This window comes from Microcaecilia unicolor, chromosome 10, assembly GCF_901765095.1.
Source record: "Microcaecilia unicolor chromosome 10, aMicUni1.1, whole genome shotgun sequence".
Taxonomy (NCBI): domain Eukaryota; kingdom Metazoa; phylum Chordata; class Amphibia; order Gymnophiona; family Siphonopidae; genus Microcaecilia; species Microcaecilia unicolor.
The window spans coordinates 189,095,822-189,111,458 of record NC_044040.1 but is presented as its reverse complement, the minus strand read 5'-3'; the positions used below and the strand labels follow the sequence as shown (position 1 = coordinate 189,111,458).

Below are 15,637 nucleotides of genomic sequence, written 5' to 3'. Positions count from 1 at the left end.
AAAACAGAGAGTAGGGTTAAATGGTCAGTATTCTCAATGGAGAAGGGTAGTTAGTTGGGTTCTCCAGGGGTCTGTGCTGGGACCTCTGCTTTTTAACATATTTATAAATGACCTATAGTAACTAGTGAGGTAATTAAATTTGCTGATGACACAAAGTTATTTCAATGTGGTTAAATCACGGGAGGACTGTGAAAAATTACAAGAGGACCTTACGAGAATGGGTGTCTAAATGGCAGATGACGTTTAATGTGAGCAAGTGCAAAGTGATGCATGTGGGAAAGAGGAACCTGAATTATAGCTACGTCATGCAAGGTTTCACGTTAGGAGTCACGGACCAAGAAAGGGATCTAGGTGTCATCGTTGATGATACGTTGAAACCTTCTGCTCAGTGTGCTGCTGCGGCTAAGAGAGCAAATAAAATGTTAGGTATTATTGGGAAAGGAATGGAAAACAAAATGAGGATGTTATAAGGCCTTTGTATCGCTCCATGGTGCGACCACACCTCGAATATTGTGTTCCGTTCTAGTCGCTGCATCTCAAAAAAGATATAGTGGAATTAGAAAAGGTGCAGAGAAGGGCGACAAAAATGATAAAGGGGATGGGATATCTTCCCTATGAGGAAAGGCTAAAGCAGCTATGGCTCTTCAGCTTCGAGAAAAGGCGGCTGAGGGGAGATATGATAGAGGTCTATAAAATAATGATTGGAGTTGAACGGATAGATGTGAAGCATCTGTTTACGCTTTCCAAAAATACTAGGACTAGGGGGCATGCGATGAAGCTACAATGTAGTAAATTTAAAACGAATCAGAGAAAATCTTTCTTCACTCAACGTGTAATTAAACTTTGGAATTTGTTGCCAGAGAATGTGGTAACGGTGGTTAGCTTAGCAGAATTTAAAAAAGGTTTGGACGGCTTCCTAAAGGAAAAGTCCATAGACCGTTATTGAATGGACTTGGGGAAAATCCACTATTTCTGGGATAAGCAGTATAAAATGTTTTGTACTTTTTTGGGATCTTGCCAGGTATATTGTGACCTGGATTGGCCACTGTTGGAAACAGGATGTTCGGCTTGATGGACCTTTGGTCTTTCCCAGTATGGCAATACTTATGTGCTTATGTAATATCGGCTGGAATATATTTTATATGTTGGCTGTGTGTAGGTATTCCCAGAGGCATAAATTGTTTGGAAAAGGAATATGTATACACTTATTTTGTAAAATGTACAAATGTATTCTTCAGAGCATATATAAATTGATGTACAAAAATTTGCTCTTGTAAATAGTTGAGGGTAGCTATTTTATAAAGGCATATAGGCCCCTATTTTTTATTTATTTATTTTATTTGTGACATTTATATCCCACATTTTCCCAAACAAGTCTGAGTTGAATGTGGCTTACAATAAACAGTATAGGATACATAACAAAAAATAATGCATAAGAAAGCAATTTGTTATAAGAATCCAATTTTACAATACAGTATCATAAACCCACTGGGATGTTTAACATTTAGAAAATCTATTATGAATGAGAAATTGTACATGAAGTAAAGAGAAAAGTAATAGTAAATAGAGTAATAACCAATTTAGGTAGTTTTTCCACATTGGTGCCCTGTTATAAAATTATCCCCCTACTGTGCAGCTGCTAATTTTCAAAGGGGAATAATACATTTAAAACTGATTGAAATACATCTGGTTTTAGCTGCCCATGTATGTTGCAAATAGCACAGGATATTCAAAATTTCCCCTATAATGACTTTATATATCTTCAATGCATATGCTAACACTGCATTTGAATTGGGTCCTCTCTACTTACAAAGAGTGAATTCAGAACGTTTAAATTTAAAATATTCTAACATGTTGAATACTGGGTTACCAGTAGGATGTTATGATTCCCAAAATTGAAATTACTTTACATTTCTAGAAAGATGGTTTAGCTTAATAATGTTAAAATTGTAGACTGCTTATTAATGGAAGTCAGACCAAAAATGTATTGGAACATATCTAGCTTAAGGTGGCAAACTAGGATAGAGGTTCATATGGTAATGCCAAAGATCTCACTTTTCCAAATTACTAGTCATTATAGAGAACAGTATAACTATAGTTAGAGAGCCATGAATTTACCATGTTTATTTTATATTGTTTATTTTACAGTTCACATATACATTTTTTTTCTTTTAGCACAAAGAACTGGAATACTCCACTTATCTTTGACCTCAGAGAAGGAACTGTTAGTTTAATTCTACAGTCTGAAAGGTAATGTGTTGGTTTAATTTTAATACACTTTATTCAGTCATGCATATTCACTGTGAATTGCGTTATTAGTTCCCTTCCTCTATGGAAAAGTTTCTGGTAGGCTACATCTATTCATAAATAAGGTTTTACAACATCAACATCAACTTTAAATTGTAACACTGGACACAAGAAGAAACTAGTTTGAAAATACATTGAAAGTTGGGTTTTCTTAAAGTGCTTGTACTAACAAGTTTAGTCTTCTATAATATTATCTCAAACCCTTAATCCTGATCTCAAGTTATGAGCAGTTATCTACAAATCATTTTCTCATGCAACTGCTTTTTATATACTTTTGTGCATAAGAGTAGATATTTATTTATTTATTTAGACTTGCAAACACCTTTTTCAGTAATATCTCAAGGTGTTACATTCAGGTACATTAGGTATTTCCCTGCTCTTACTATCTAAGTTTATACCTAAGGCAATGGTGGGTTAAATGACGTGCCCAAGATCACAAGGAGCAGCAATTAGTTTTGAACCAGGCTAACCTGGTTGTCAGTGTGGTGCTGTAGCCGGTAGGCTTCTCTTCCACTCCCCATGCCCGAGGCATTGAAGGATTACTTCATATTTCGGAAGGATAAAGTAGATATTTTAGAAAGATGTTTCACTAAATTAAAAAAGTGATAACCAGTATTTCAATACAGCATCAAAGTTTTGTACAATAAAATGCATTAATTTATAGAGCGCAGAAAGTGCTATAATTGTTACAGGAATTTTCAGAAAGACAGAATCTTCTATTTACTTATGCTTGCCGCACTATGAAAGGTAGGCCATGGTGAAATGCAACAGCTATATATTTTGAGGTACTATATACTGTATATGTGTCTCTTGACACAATGTACTGATTCTAAATGTTAATTTTTCTTTTAGTTTCATTCTCCACTATGGCAGATGTTCTAAATGCAGATCCACTGAAAGTTGAATTAGTTATGGGTAGCTATCTCTGGAAAATTGAAATCTTTATAATTTAATGTAAAAAAAGAACATTGGCTGTGTTTCTAATTTTTGCATTCTTTCAGACTATATGGGTAGAATTGAGAATGAAAACTTTAGGATCTGTATGGAATGTTTGCTTAACAATATTAATAGTAGATTGGCCTGGTAGCTCAGGAGTAACATTATGCACTGCTAGTCTAGCATCTGCTATTCAGGCTGACTTGGAATATTATGGAAGTTCATGGGCCTTGGGGGAAAGGAGCCCTAGCCAACATACAGTATTGACACCTAGTAGCCAGACTAAAGTTGCAAATATACTGTATTCCTGATGGAACCTTTGTTTGTGCTCGCTATCAAGCTCATTTTCAAAGCACTTAGCCTCCCAAAGTTCTTTGAAAATCAGTGCTTTTTTTGTAGAAAAAAAGGTGCCGGTACTCATTGTGGGCGGGGTCACCACACATGGCACCGCCCCTATTATAGCCACACCCACATTAGTCACACCCCTTATACCAGCCATGGCGCATATAAACAGACATCATTGAAAATATTAAACTAGTATAGGAGAAAAAATAATGTGATTTCTTTTCATTATAAATAATTTCTGTAAGCTGTTACAGCTCCAGTATACCCAATGCAAAATAAGACAAATTCCAAACACTAAAATGAAAATAAAATGATTTTTTTCTACCTTTGTTGTCTGGTGACTTTGTTTTTCTATCCATATTGGTCCCAGTCTCTGATTCTGCTGCTATCTGTTCTCTTAACTCCATTTCCAGGGCTTCCTTTCCATTTATTTCTTTACTTTCTTCCTTTCTTCTTCTTTTGTTGCCCTGCATCCATAAGTAAAAGCTGGGTCCTCCTCCATGGAATTGACTGGAGGAGGTATAACATGGATCCAGCTTTTGCCTATTTTCTCCATCCATGTGCAGTTTTTCTCCTCTTCCCTTTCCCTCATCTCCATCCATGTGCATCTTCTTTTTTCTTTCCTTCCCTCCATTCATGTCCAGCACTTCTCCTCTCTCCTCCCCTCTATCCATGTCCAGCATTTCTCATCTCTCTTCCCTCCTCTGTATCCATATAAAGCAATAATTCTCTCTCCCCTCTCCTCCATCCAAGTCAGCATTTCTCCTCTCTCCTAGCCAACTCCTCCATCCATCCATGTCCAGCAATTCTCCTCTATCTCCTGCTCTCCTCTCCATCCATTTCTAGCATTTCTCCTCTCTCCCCTCTCATCCATGTCCAGCAATTCTCTCTTCCCTGTCCTCCCCTCCCTGTCCAGCGATTCTCCTCTCTCCCCTCCATGTCCAGCAATTCTCTCTTCCCTGTCCTCCCCTCCCCATCCAGCGATTCTCCTCTCTCCCCTCCATGTCCAGCAATTCTCTCTTCCCTGCCCTCCCATCCCATGTCCAGCAATTCTTTCTCCCCTGCCCTTCCCTCCCATCCCATGTCCAGCAATTCTGTCTCCCTTGCCCTTCCCTCCCATCCCATGTCCAGCAATTCTCTCTCCCCTGCCCTTCCCATGTCCAGCAATTCTCTCTCCCCTGCCCTTCCCTCCCATCCCATGTCCAGCAATTCTCTCTCCCCTGCCCTTCCCATGTCCAGCAATTCTCTCTCCCCTGCCCTTCCCTCCCATGTCCAGCAATTCTCTCTCCCCTGCCCTTCCCATGTCCAGCAATTCTCTCTCCCTTGCCCTTCCCTCCCATCCCATCCCATGTCCAGCAATTCTCTCTCCCCTGCCCTTCCCTCCCATCCCATGTCCAGCAATTCTCTCTCCCTTGCCCTTCCCTCCCATCCCATGTCCAGCAATTCTCTCTCCCCTGCCCTTCCCATGTCCAGCACTTCTCTCTCCCTTGCCCTTCCCTCCCATCCCATGTCCAGCAATTCTCTCTCCCCTGCCCTTCCCATGTCCAGCAATTCTCTCTCCCTTGCCCTTCCCTCTCATCCCATGTCCAGCAATTCTCTCTCCCCTGCCCTTCCCTCCCATTATTTCCAGCGATTCTCTGCCTCTCCCCTGCCCTCCCATCGACGTGCGATTTTTCCGTCCCTCCCCTGCCCTCACCTCTCCCATATCCAGCGATTCTTCGTCCCCCAGCGTCCTCCTTCACCGCCTGCCAGCCAGCGTCGGAGTCAGAAGTGAACGGTGCAGGCAGCGATTGGCTGGCAGCGTCGTAGCTTCCCTCTGCAAGTCCCGCCTACAACTTCCTGTTTACGCATAGGCGGGACTTGCAGAGGGAAGCTACGACGCTGCCAGCCAATCGCTGCCTGCACCGTTCGCTTCTGACTCCGACGCTGGCTGGCAGGCGGTGAAGGAGGACGCTGGGGGACGAAGAATCGCTGGATATGGGAGAGGTGAGGGCAGGGGAGGGACGGGAAAATCGCTGCACGTCGATGGGAGGGCAGGAGAGAGGCGGAGAATCGCTGGAAATAACGGGAGGGGAGGAGGAGAAAAAGGTGCCGGTACGCCGTACCGCTGCGTACCGGCACAAAAAAAGCACTGTTGAAAATATACCTATATGATAACTAGACTAGATGAGGAGGACAGGGGATAAAAAAGATGGTTATGTATGAAGACTCATAGTGCTCTAGATTAGTAGAAACCAGTTCTGACTGAGCTGGAAAGGAGTAAGAGGAAACTGCAAGGTCAAAAATGTATATATATATAATTATCTGCATGGGAATATCATTTACAGTACAGCAAATGTTACATAGGCTTTATCTCTGCTGAATAAGAATATTCATTCAACAAAATGTTGTACTTCTAACTTTACAAGTACTCTGAAACTTTGTTTTCCAGGCATTTTCTTTTAGTAGGCAGTGTGGGTGTCTTTTTATATTCCTATGAAGGACGACTTATTTCTTCTCCAAAGCTTCCAGGAATAAGAACAGACATTTTAAATGCTCAGACTGTATCACTGAGTAATGATACCATCGCAATAAAGGATAAAGCCGATGAAAAACGTATGTTATACAATTTCATTGTTGATAGTAAGAAAATTATTTATTTATTTATTACATTTGTATCCCACATTTTCCCACCTATTTGCAGGCTCAATGTGGCTTACATAATGCCAATAAATTCTGTTCTGTACTTCTGAAATGTGTATACAATTTGAGAAAGCCAAACACAGATAGGGAAGCAACATTTCTTGGTAGCTGCTGGAGCTATCCATGAAAAATTTGTCATCAAGCTTTCTCTTGTTGAAGGAAATGCCTGACCTTTAAATGAGATGCTTTCCCACTGCCAGGGCATTGGTCCTACTCCTCCTGTTGATGTCTTTGTGGACTGTTCAAAAGAAGAGATCTCTTGGGGGGGGGGGGACGACACCCTTCAGGTGAGACACTTAAGGAGACACTTAAAGTGAACTTAAGGGGGTTGGTTCTTTGGGAGGGACTGGGGATTTGAGCCTTCTCCAGCTGGCAAGATATTAGCTACAGAAGGAAAGAAAATTTTTCCACCGGTTTTTCTTCAAGGAAAAGCAGGATGTCATAGTGATGTCATCCTGTGGAGCCTGCACAGATAAGCCTAGTTAGGTAAGACGTTCCTGAAGACTTTAAGAGGCACCACCATGCATGCATGTGACTTCACATTGTGTCATAGGGACCTCCTCAGTCTTTATTTTTCAGATGAGCTGATGATGCACCCCCCTCTCTTTCTCTCTCGGAAAAGTTTTTGTATTGCTGACCTCTTCTTTTTCCTCTAGTTATGAATTTTGGTCACTTTAAATTATCCTTAATTTTTGTGCATTTGCCTTCTATCACCCTTTTTTCGTGGGTGCTTGGTGACATACTTGGATCAGATTGTTCAGAATTAAATCATATGTTTTCACAATGGCTATTTTTTTGGCAATATGTCCCAAATAAAAGGCACCTAACAGCTTTAGAAAATATGCATGGTGTGGCAAGACCATATCTTATGCAGATACTCTCAATTGGTTCTTGCAGCGCTACGATTGCAAACACCTGTATTGCCAATTGTGCTGTCATGATGAGAAGGATTTGGAGTCATGAAAAAATCAGTGTAAAAAAATTTTTTTTGGTGCTTCTAAGTCTAGTCTATTGACAGTTGTATCAATCACAAGGTATCCACAAGCTGCACAGGATGCTGGAGATGCATTGATATTAAGAATACATTGATCACTATTTATTGTTGATAAAGGCGAATGGGAATGGATTTTGACTGCATTCCACTTGAAAACGAGGAAGGATTCATTCTGTTCATCCATACTGAGGGCACCCAGTCGAGCTCCTTTCACGTGGACCAGAAGCATCTCATAGCTCCATTGGAGCACGGTGTCAAGAGCACAGTGGTGGTGTTCCCTATACCCTTGAAGCATCTTCCAGACAGAGATTTGTTCAATTTCCTTTATGTCAGAGAGGTTGCACCAGCCTCTAAGGACTCTACTACTACTACTACTACTTAGCATTTCTATAGCGCTGCCAGGGTTACGCAGCGCTGTACAAGTTTAAACATGGGGAAGGACAGTCCCTGCTCAAGAGAGCTTACAATCTAAAGGTAAAAACTATGTAGTCAGTGTAGGTATCAGGAATGGGAAGGTGGTTAGGCACCAAAAGCAAGGGAGAAGAGATGGGCCTTGAGTAAGGACTTGAAAATGGGCAGCGAGGGCGCATGGCGTATGGGCTCAGGAAGTCTGTTCCAGGCATAAGGTGATGCGAGGCAGAAGGGGCGGAGTCTGGAGTTAGCGGTGGTGGAGAAGGGTACAGAAAGGAGTGATTTGTCCTGAGAGCGGAGGTTACGGGTGGGAACATATGGGGAGAGGAGGGTAGAGAGGTAATGGGGGGCTGCAGATTGAGTGCACTTGAAGGTCAATAGGAGAAGCTTGAACTGTATACGGTAGCGGATCGGGAGCCAGTGAAGCAACTTGAGGAGAGGGGTGATATGAGAGTATCGGTTCACGCAGTAGATAAGACGTGCGGCGGAATTTTGGACAGATTGAAGGGGGGATAGATGGCTAAGCGGGAGGCCAGCGAGGAGAAGGTTGCAATAGTCAAGACGAGAGGTAACGAGCGAATGGACGAGGGTTTGGGTGGTCTGTTCAGAGAGGAATGGGCGAATTTTGCTAATATTATAGAGGAAGAAGCGACAGGTCTTAGCTGTCTGCTGGATATGGGCAGAGAAGGAGAGGGAGGAGTCAAAAATGACTCCGAGATTGCGGACTGAAGAGACGGGGAGGATGAGGGCATTGTCAACAGAGACAGAAAGTGGGGGAAGAGGAGAAGAGGGTTTGGGTGGAAAGACAAGGAGCTCAGTCTTTGCCATGTTCAGTTTCAGATGCCGGTTGGACATCCAGGCAGCGATGTCTGAAAGGCAGGCCGAAACTTTGACCTGGGTTTCAACTGTGATATCGGGAGTGGAGAGGTAAAGCTGGGTATCATCAGCATATAGATGGTACTGGAAACCATGTGATGAGATCAACGAGCCCAGGGAAGAGGTGTATATCGAGAAAAGAAGCGGTCCAAGGACAGATCCTTGAGGGACCCCAACAGAGAGCGGGACGGGGGTGGAAGAAGAGCCGTTAGAAAATACTCTGAAGGTGCGTTTGGAAAGATACGAGGAGAACCAGGAGAGGACGGAGCCCTGGAACCCAAATGAGGACAGTGTGTCAAGAAGTAAATTATGATTGACGGTGTCAAAGGCGGCAGATAGGTCGAGGAGGATGAGGATAGAATAGTGACCTTTGGATTTGGCAAGGAACAGGTCATTGCAGACTTTAGAGAGTGCTGTTTCTGTTGAGTGTAGTGGGCGAAAGCCGGATTGAAGCGGGTCGAGGACGGCCTGAGAGGAGAGGAAGTCAAGGCAGCGGCTGTGGACAGCACGTTCAAGTAATTTGGAGAGGAAGTGTAGAAGAGAGATGGGGCGGTAGTTGGAGGGACAGGTGGGGTCAAGTGATGGTTTTTTGAGAAGTGGTGTGACTACAGCGTGCTTGAAGGTGTCAGGGACAGTGGCAGTGGAGAGAGAGAGGTTGAGGATGTGACAGATTGAGGGGTTAACTGTAGGAGAGATGTTGGTAAGCAGATTGGTGGGAATGGGATCAGAGGAACAGGTGGTGCACTTAGAAGGCGAGCAGTTTCCTCTTCGGTGATCTCAGGGAAGGAGGAGAAGGAGGCCAGGTTAGGTTGGTTGAGGGAGTGGGTTAAGAAGTCACAGGGAGGAGAAGGCTTGGAAGTGAATTCAAGGTTTATCTTCTGCACTTTATCGCGGAAGTACTCAGCTAGTGTTTGAGGAGAGAGAGGGGGGGTGGGAGCGGAGGGTACTTTAAGTAGGGAGTTGAGGGTGGCGAAGAGGCGACGAGGGTTGGAGCCAAGAGAATTGGTTAATTGAGAATAATATTCCTGTTTGGCAAGGAATAGGGAGGACTGGAAGGAACATAGCATGAATTTGAAATGGGTGAAGTCTGACAGGGTGCGAGATTTCCTCCAGAGTCGTTCAGCAGAGCGGGTGCAGGAGCGAAGGTAACGGATGCAAGGGGTTAACCAGGGCTGAGGATTAATGCGCTTAATGGGGTAAGAGACAGATGGTGCTAGGGTATCCATAGCAGTGGAGAGAATTTCATTGTAGGTAGAGACAGCCGTGTCGACAGATTCGGAAGACGAGATGGAAGGGAAGAGAGTGGAGATGTGAGAGGATAGTGTAGGGGGGTCGACAGCTTGGAGATTCCTGAAGGCAGTGGTTATAGTTGGGCGAGGTTGAGGGGGAGGGTGATGAAGAGTGAGGGTGATTAGGTGATGATCTGAAATAGGAAGGACTGAGGTGCAGAAATTGGAAGGTGAGCAGGAAGAGAAGAGAACGAGGTCGAGACAATGGCCATCACGGTGAGTAGGGGTGGTAGAGCATAGTCTGAGGTTAAAGGAGGATAACAGAGTGAGGAATTTAGAAGCGTAGGAGTTGGATGGGTTGTCAACGTGAATATTAAAATCACCAAGAATGAGGGATGGAGATGCGGGATCAAGAAAGACGGTGAGCCAGGCGTCGAAGTCAGTAAGGAATGAAGAGAGGGGCTTATCAGGGGGGCGGTAGATGACTGCAACTCTGAGTGGTAATGGGTAGAATAGCCGGATGGAGTGAGCTTCAAAGGACGAGAAGCAGTGAGACTGCGGTAGGAGGAGGGGTTGGAAACTACAGGAGGGCGAGAGAAGTAGCCCGACGCCTCCACCGCGGCCATCTGGGCGGGGAGTGTGGGAGAAGAGAGAACCTCCATGACAAAGGGCCGCGACTGAGGCAGAGTCGTCAGGGGAGAGCCAGGTTTCAGTTACGGCGAGCAGTTGGAGAGAACGAGCGATGAAGAGATCGTGGGTGAAGGGCAGTTTGTTGCAGATCGAGTGGGGAGGGAGGAGGGGGGGAGGAGGGGAATAGAGACGAGGTTGGAGACATCACGGAATCGTTTGCATGGATAGGAGGAGGATAGGTGAGGGGGGCCTGGATTAGGATTAATGTCTCCCGCGGATAGCAGGAGGAGGAGCAAGAGAGTGCGGAGGAGGGTGGGGGAGGTCAGGCGACGAAGACGGGGTGCACTTAGGAGGAATGGTGAAGGGTTAATGGTAGGAAGGAGGTGTTGGAGATTAAGGGCTAGAAAGGAGGAGGGGGACAAGAGAGATGGTGAGGTGGTGAGGGATGGGGGTGAATAGGGTATTGCCGTAGCGGGCAGGACGGGAGGGAACACAGGTGGGCAATGAGTTCCAGCAGTGGACGGCGGTAAGGGGAGGGGAAAAAGATTAGGAAGGGACAGGGCAAGGAAGAGGATGTGGACAGGGGCCATAGGTAGTGATTGCTGATTGCGGTGTGACAGGTGTAAGTGTAGTGACTGAGGTGAGAAGCAGATAGATAGAGCGAAGAGTCGGAGGCTTGGAATTGGAGGGATTGATGGACTGGAGAGTGGGTAAGTCAGTAGCTGGCAAGTTAGCAGGCAGGCAAGTGAGGCAGTGGCTGCCAAGCTTGCAGGCACGGTGGAGCAAGCTGGTGCGGATGGACAGGAACGAGCAGGGAGAGGCAGGGGGGCAGGTAAGTCAATGGCTGTCAAGTTAGCAGGTTGGCAGGTAAATAAATGGTGACAAGCTAGCAGGCGGGTTGGGGCATGATGGGGCTGACGAGCAGGGAGATGCTGGAGAGCAGGTAAGTCAAGGGCTGACAAGTTAGCAGGCAGGCAAGCAAGTCAATGGTTGGCAAGCTAGCAGGCGGGCTGGAGCATACTGATGCAGAAGGACAGGAACCAGCAGGGAGAAACTGGAGAGCAGGTAAGTCAATGGCTGATGAGTTAGCAAGCTAGTAAGCTAGTAGGCAAGCAAGTAAGTCAATGGCTGACAAGCTAGCAGGTGGGCTGGAACAAGCTGGTGCAGATGAACAGGAGCAAGCAGGCTGGAGCAGATGGACTGAAACAAGCAGAGAGAAGCTGGTTCAGGTGGATTGGAACACGCTGGAGCAGATGTACTGGAGCAGGCAGGCTGGAGCAGGTACTGGAGTAAGCAGGGAGAAGCTGGTTGAGGCAGACTGGAGCAGGTGTACTGGAACAAGCAGGGAGGAGCTGGATCAGGCGGACTGGAACACGCTGGAGCAGATGTACAGGAGTAGGTAGGCTGGAGCAGGTGTACCGGAGCAAGTAGGCTGGAGCAGATGGGCTCGAACAAGCAGGGAGAAGCTGGAACAGTCGGACTGGAACACTGGAGCAAGCAGTGGAAGCTGGATCGGCGGACTGGAACAAGCTGGGATCGGGCGGACTGGAACAAGATGGGATCATGCAGACTGGAATGAGCTGGAGCAGGCGGACTGGAACACACTAGAGCATTTGGACTGGAACAAGCAGGCTGGAGCAGATGGACTGGAACAAGCAAGGGGGAAGCTGGATCAGCGGACTGGAACAAGCTGGGATCGGGCGGACTGGAACAAGATGGGATCATGCAGACTGGAATGAGCTGGAGCAGGCAGACTGGAACACACTAGAGCATTTGGACTGGAACAAGCAGGCTGGAGCAGATGGACTGGAACAAGCAAGAGGGAAGCTGGATCGGCGGACTGGAACAAGATGGGCTCAGGCGGACTGGAACAAGCTGGGATCAGGCGGACCGGAACAAGCTGGATCAGGCGGACTGGAATGAGCTGGGATCAGGCGGACTGGAGCAAGCTGGTGACAGGTGGACCGGAACAATCTGGGATCAGTCGGACCGGAACAAGCCAAGCTGGGATCAGGCGGACTGGAACACGCTAGGGCAGCTGGTCTGGAACAAGCAGGAACTAGTCACACCCACTAAGTTTGAAAAATGTGGGGGAGGGGAGGTCAAGAGCCTAAGAGACAGAGCTGTTCTCTGCAGGGAGACTCTCTCTAAAATCAGGCCACTAATATACCTCAGATAACTCAGGAGGATGTGTCTTGACTTACCGCTCACTCAGTGATGACATTAGAAGTATTTGATGAGAAGCACCTTTGAATGCTTTCTGAGAGTGATGCCTCAGCTTTGACATTGGTGCATAGGATTCTGCAGCCTATGGTTGAAAACCCTACTCTGTTTGGAGACAGTTCATTGATAGCAAGGCCTTGAAAGGTGTGAGAGTCTTTCAGTCAAATTAGTGTCCATCTCCAGCGCATCAAGGGAAGAAACTTCCTTAGGAGCACAGATATAGATACCCTTGTTTGAGGAATGCTCCTACATGGTATTGAAGTCTAATCAAGCTCATACCCAAACCTTTTCAATGGAGTATTTTTCTGGGTCTGAATCAGAGCATTTCTTGGATTTTGAATGAGCTTGTGGAGTTCTCTGAGAGAGATCTGGTGGCTTACCCGCAGACCCCCTATGAAATGAGAAAGTCTCCTCCAGTAAACCTTTGCTTTGCTGAATTTATAGGGAAATGGCTGATGCTAACCATTTAAATTAGATATGGAGTAGGAAGCCAGGACATTAATGCTGGATATTCTCCAGTTTATTGGCACCCCCTCCTAAAGAGGGGTGTGTTAGTGCCCATTCACCCCAACTTGCCCTTCCCTTCCTGTATGTGGATTCTGTCTTATAGGATCCAGAAGGCACCCACATTTGAGAAGCTGCAATTCCTACATCGTTCTGTGGTAGATCAGTCTGCTCTCAAGAGCTTCCAGTCAGACTCTTCAGTGCCGCAAGGAAGGCATGCTGTGATTTTAGGTGATCTTTGGACTAAGATTTTTCAGAATTCTATGCTCTTTTTGCATAGGTTCTTACAAGCTCTTCATGGGTTAATATAAGTGAAACATTCTGCATAAGGCTAAGAGTTCATGGATTTTCTCCTTAGGATAATTCTTCCCAACTCTTTCCGCTAGTTGGCAAAGGGAAAGCATGTGAAAAGCACATGGTCAGGTCAATCTTTGATGCTTTCAAATTGGCATCAAGAGCCCAGGAAAGTCTCACTGATGTGTTCTGTCATGAAAATAAAATCGCTTTGAAGATAAGATATGAAGCATCTTTTCTCATTAAGGAGCATTGCAAGACACTCAGGTCTGTCTAATGGTCCACCTCTGATCCAACCTTCCCTTTTAGGTAGTATGCAAGTGGGAAGCAAAGGAAGACCTATTACATTCAAAGATGTAGGTATCCTCTAGTCATTGTTTCAATCGGACTCAGCAGGGATTTTGCTCTTGCCTTAGACTGCAGAGAGCCAGAAATCAACATCCTGCTTCTCAGCCAAAGCCCAAGATAAGGTTTTGACTGCCTTCAGAGGACTTAATCAGGACTCCAGTATCAATACTGGACAATCTTCCAGTAGTGAGAAGCAAAGGTTTTACATCAACAATTGGGCCCTTTATAAACTCCAGTCATTGGGTTCCATTCAGCAAAAGATACAGAGTCTGTCTATTCAATAACATGCTAAAATTTCCCACAGAGTTATGTCATGGTAAAACTGTTTGAACCAGGAAAAATACTTATAAAATAACTCGCTACCATCTTTGAGACCAATGCAATCAAACCTGTTCCATCAGGAGAAAAGGGACAGGGATTTTACTCCAAGTATTTTAATCCCATTGTAGACCTTAAGGGCTTGAAACAAATTCCTAGTGCATAAGAAGTTTAGGAGGGTTTCCCTGGGCATCTTGATTCCCTGCCTTCAAGAGGGAAACTAGTTATGTTCTGTGGACATAAAGGAAGCATATCCCCACATAGAGAGTGTCTGATATTTATAACAGAAAACACCACTATTAATATCATGTCCAGCCCTTTAGGTTTGTGTCTCCTGGTACATTTTTACAAAATCTCTAGCTATGGTAGCAACGCACTTACGCAAACTGGGAATACGGGAAACTTTCTGGTTGATTTGTTGGTCAAGAGCTCATTTCAGGAGGCTAGAGTCATTAGGGTTCTTCTTAAACTACTCAGAATCACATTTGAGCCCATCGCCTCAATTGGAATTCATAGGAGCTCTGCTAGGTATGACTCAGACAAAGCCATTCTCCTGCTAGAAAAGTTTACCACCTCAGTGTCCCTGGTTTCAGAGATTGCATTGAATCATCAGACATCCACATGGATCATGCCAAGGTTGTTGAGTCACATGACCTCAACAGTACCCATGACTACTTTGGCACATCTCAGAAGGAGATAAGTCCAATGGCTCATACATTCTCAGTGGACCTGGGCCACTCAGATTGATAGTGTTGATCACCAGACCTCTACTGGGCTGTCCTGGTGGAAAGATCATTCCAATGTGGCACATAAAATCGCTCTTCAAATTACTCTTGTACAGGTTGTCCTTATCACAGATAAACTGGGCTGTATATCCATGTAGATGCATTTCTTACTTGGGGCTTTTGATTTACTGAGGAGAAACTTCACACATAAAACCCATTCAGCGAATGCAGGAGAGGGATTTATGGCAGACTAGCTTCAGATGCCTGCTTTTTGGTTTGGGGGGGGGGGGGGGTCTTCTGTATGCATATCTTCTTAATCTATTCATAGTGAAGATTTTCCTAAAACTCAGATAGATAGGATCCAGGGAATCAGGAGTCTTACAGAGCCCTATTGGCTGAGACTGATGTGATTTCCTCTCCATCTGGCTTTATGTATAAGGGCACCCATCAGACTATGGATTTCTCCAATGCTGATCATGTTCTATTAGCTGAAGATAACAACAGTGTGACTGTTTCCCACTGCTCTATTTGTTGTTATGCCTGCAGCCTTGCATGCATTAAAACTTTGTGGATGGCACGATTGATATCCTGCAAGATCATCAACAAGATGTGCTGATTGCAAAGTTTTGACATATGCCAAGGTTGTAGGCATGAAAGGAAGCAACAGAGCAGTAGGGAGTGAATAGACAGCTTTTCACCATTAACTGGGTGGGGAGGTCTGCACCATGAATCAAAGCAAGAAGTTGCAGGTGTGCACAGTGGTATCATAACGTTTTCTAATCTGAAAAAGCTTATCTGCAGAGGCTATGTTGGAT

General features: G+C 45.1%; 1 protein-coding gene across 3 annotated transcripts in view; it reads left to right on the top strand.

Annotated features, from left to right (window-relative positions):
* IFT80 (intraflagellar transport 80) overlaps positions 1 to 15,637 on the top strand; it is a 176,815-nt gene that overhangs the window by 104,649 nt on the left and 56,529 nt on the right. For all 3 annotated transcript variants that reach the window (XM_030215943.1, XM_030215942.1, XM_030215945.1), the window contains exons 11-12: positions 2,176 to 2,250; positions 6,020 to 6,183. In XM_030215943.1, coding sequence (XP_030071803.1) covers positions 2,176 to 2,250; positions 6,020 to 6,183 — 239 coding nt within the window. The remainder of the gene's footprint in view (positions 1 to 2,175; positions 2,251 to 6,019; positions 6,184 to 15,637) is intronic.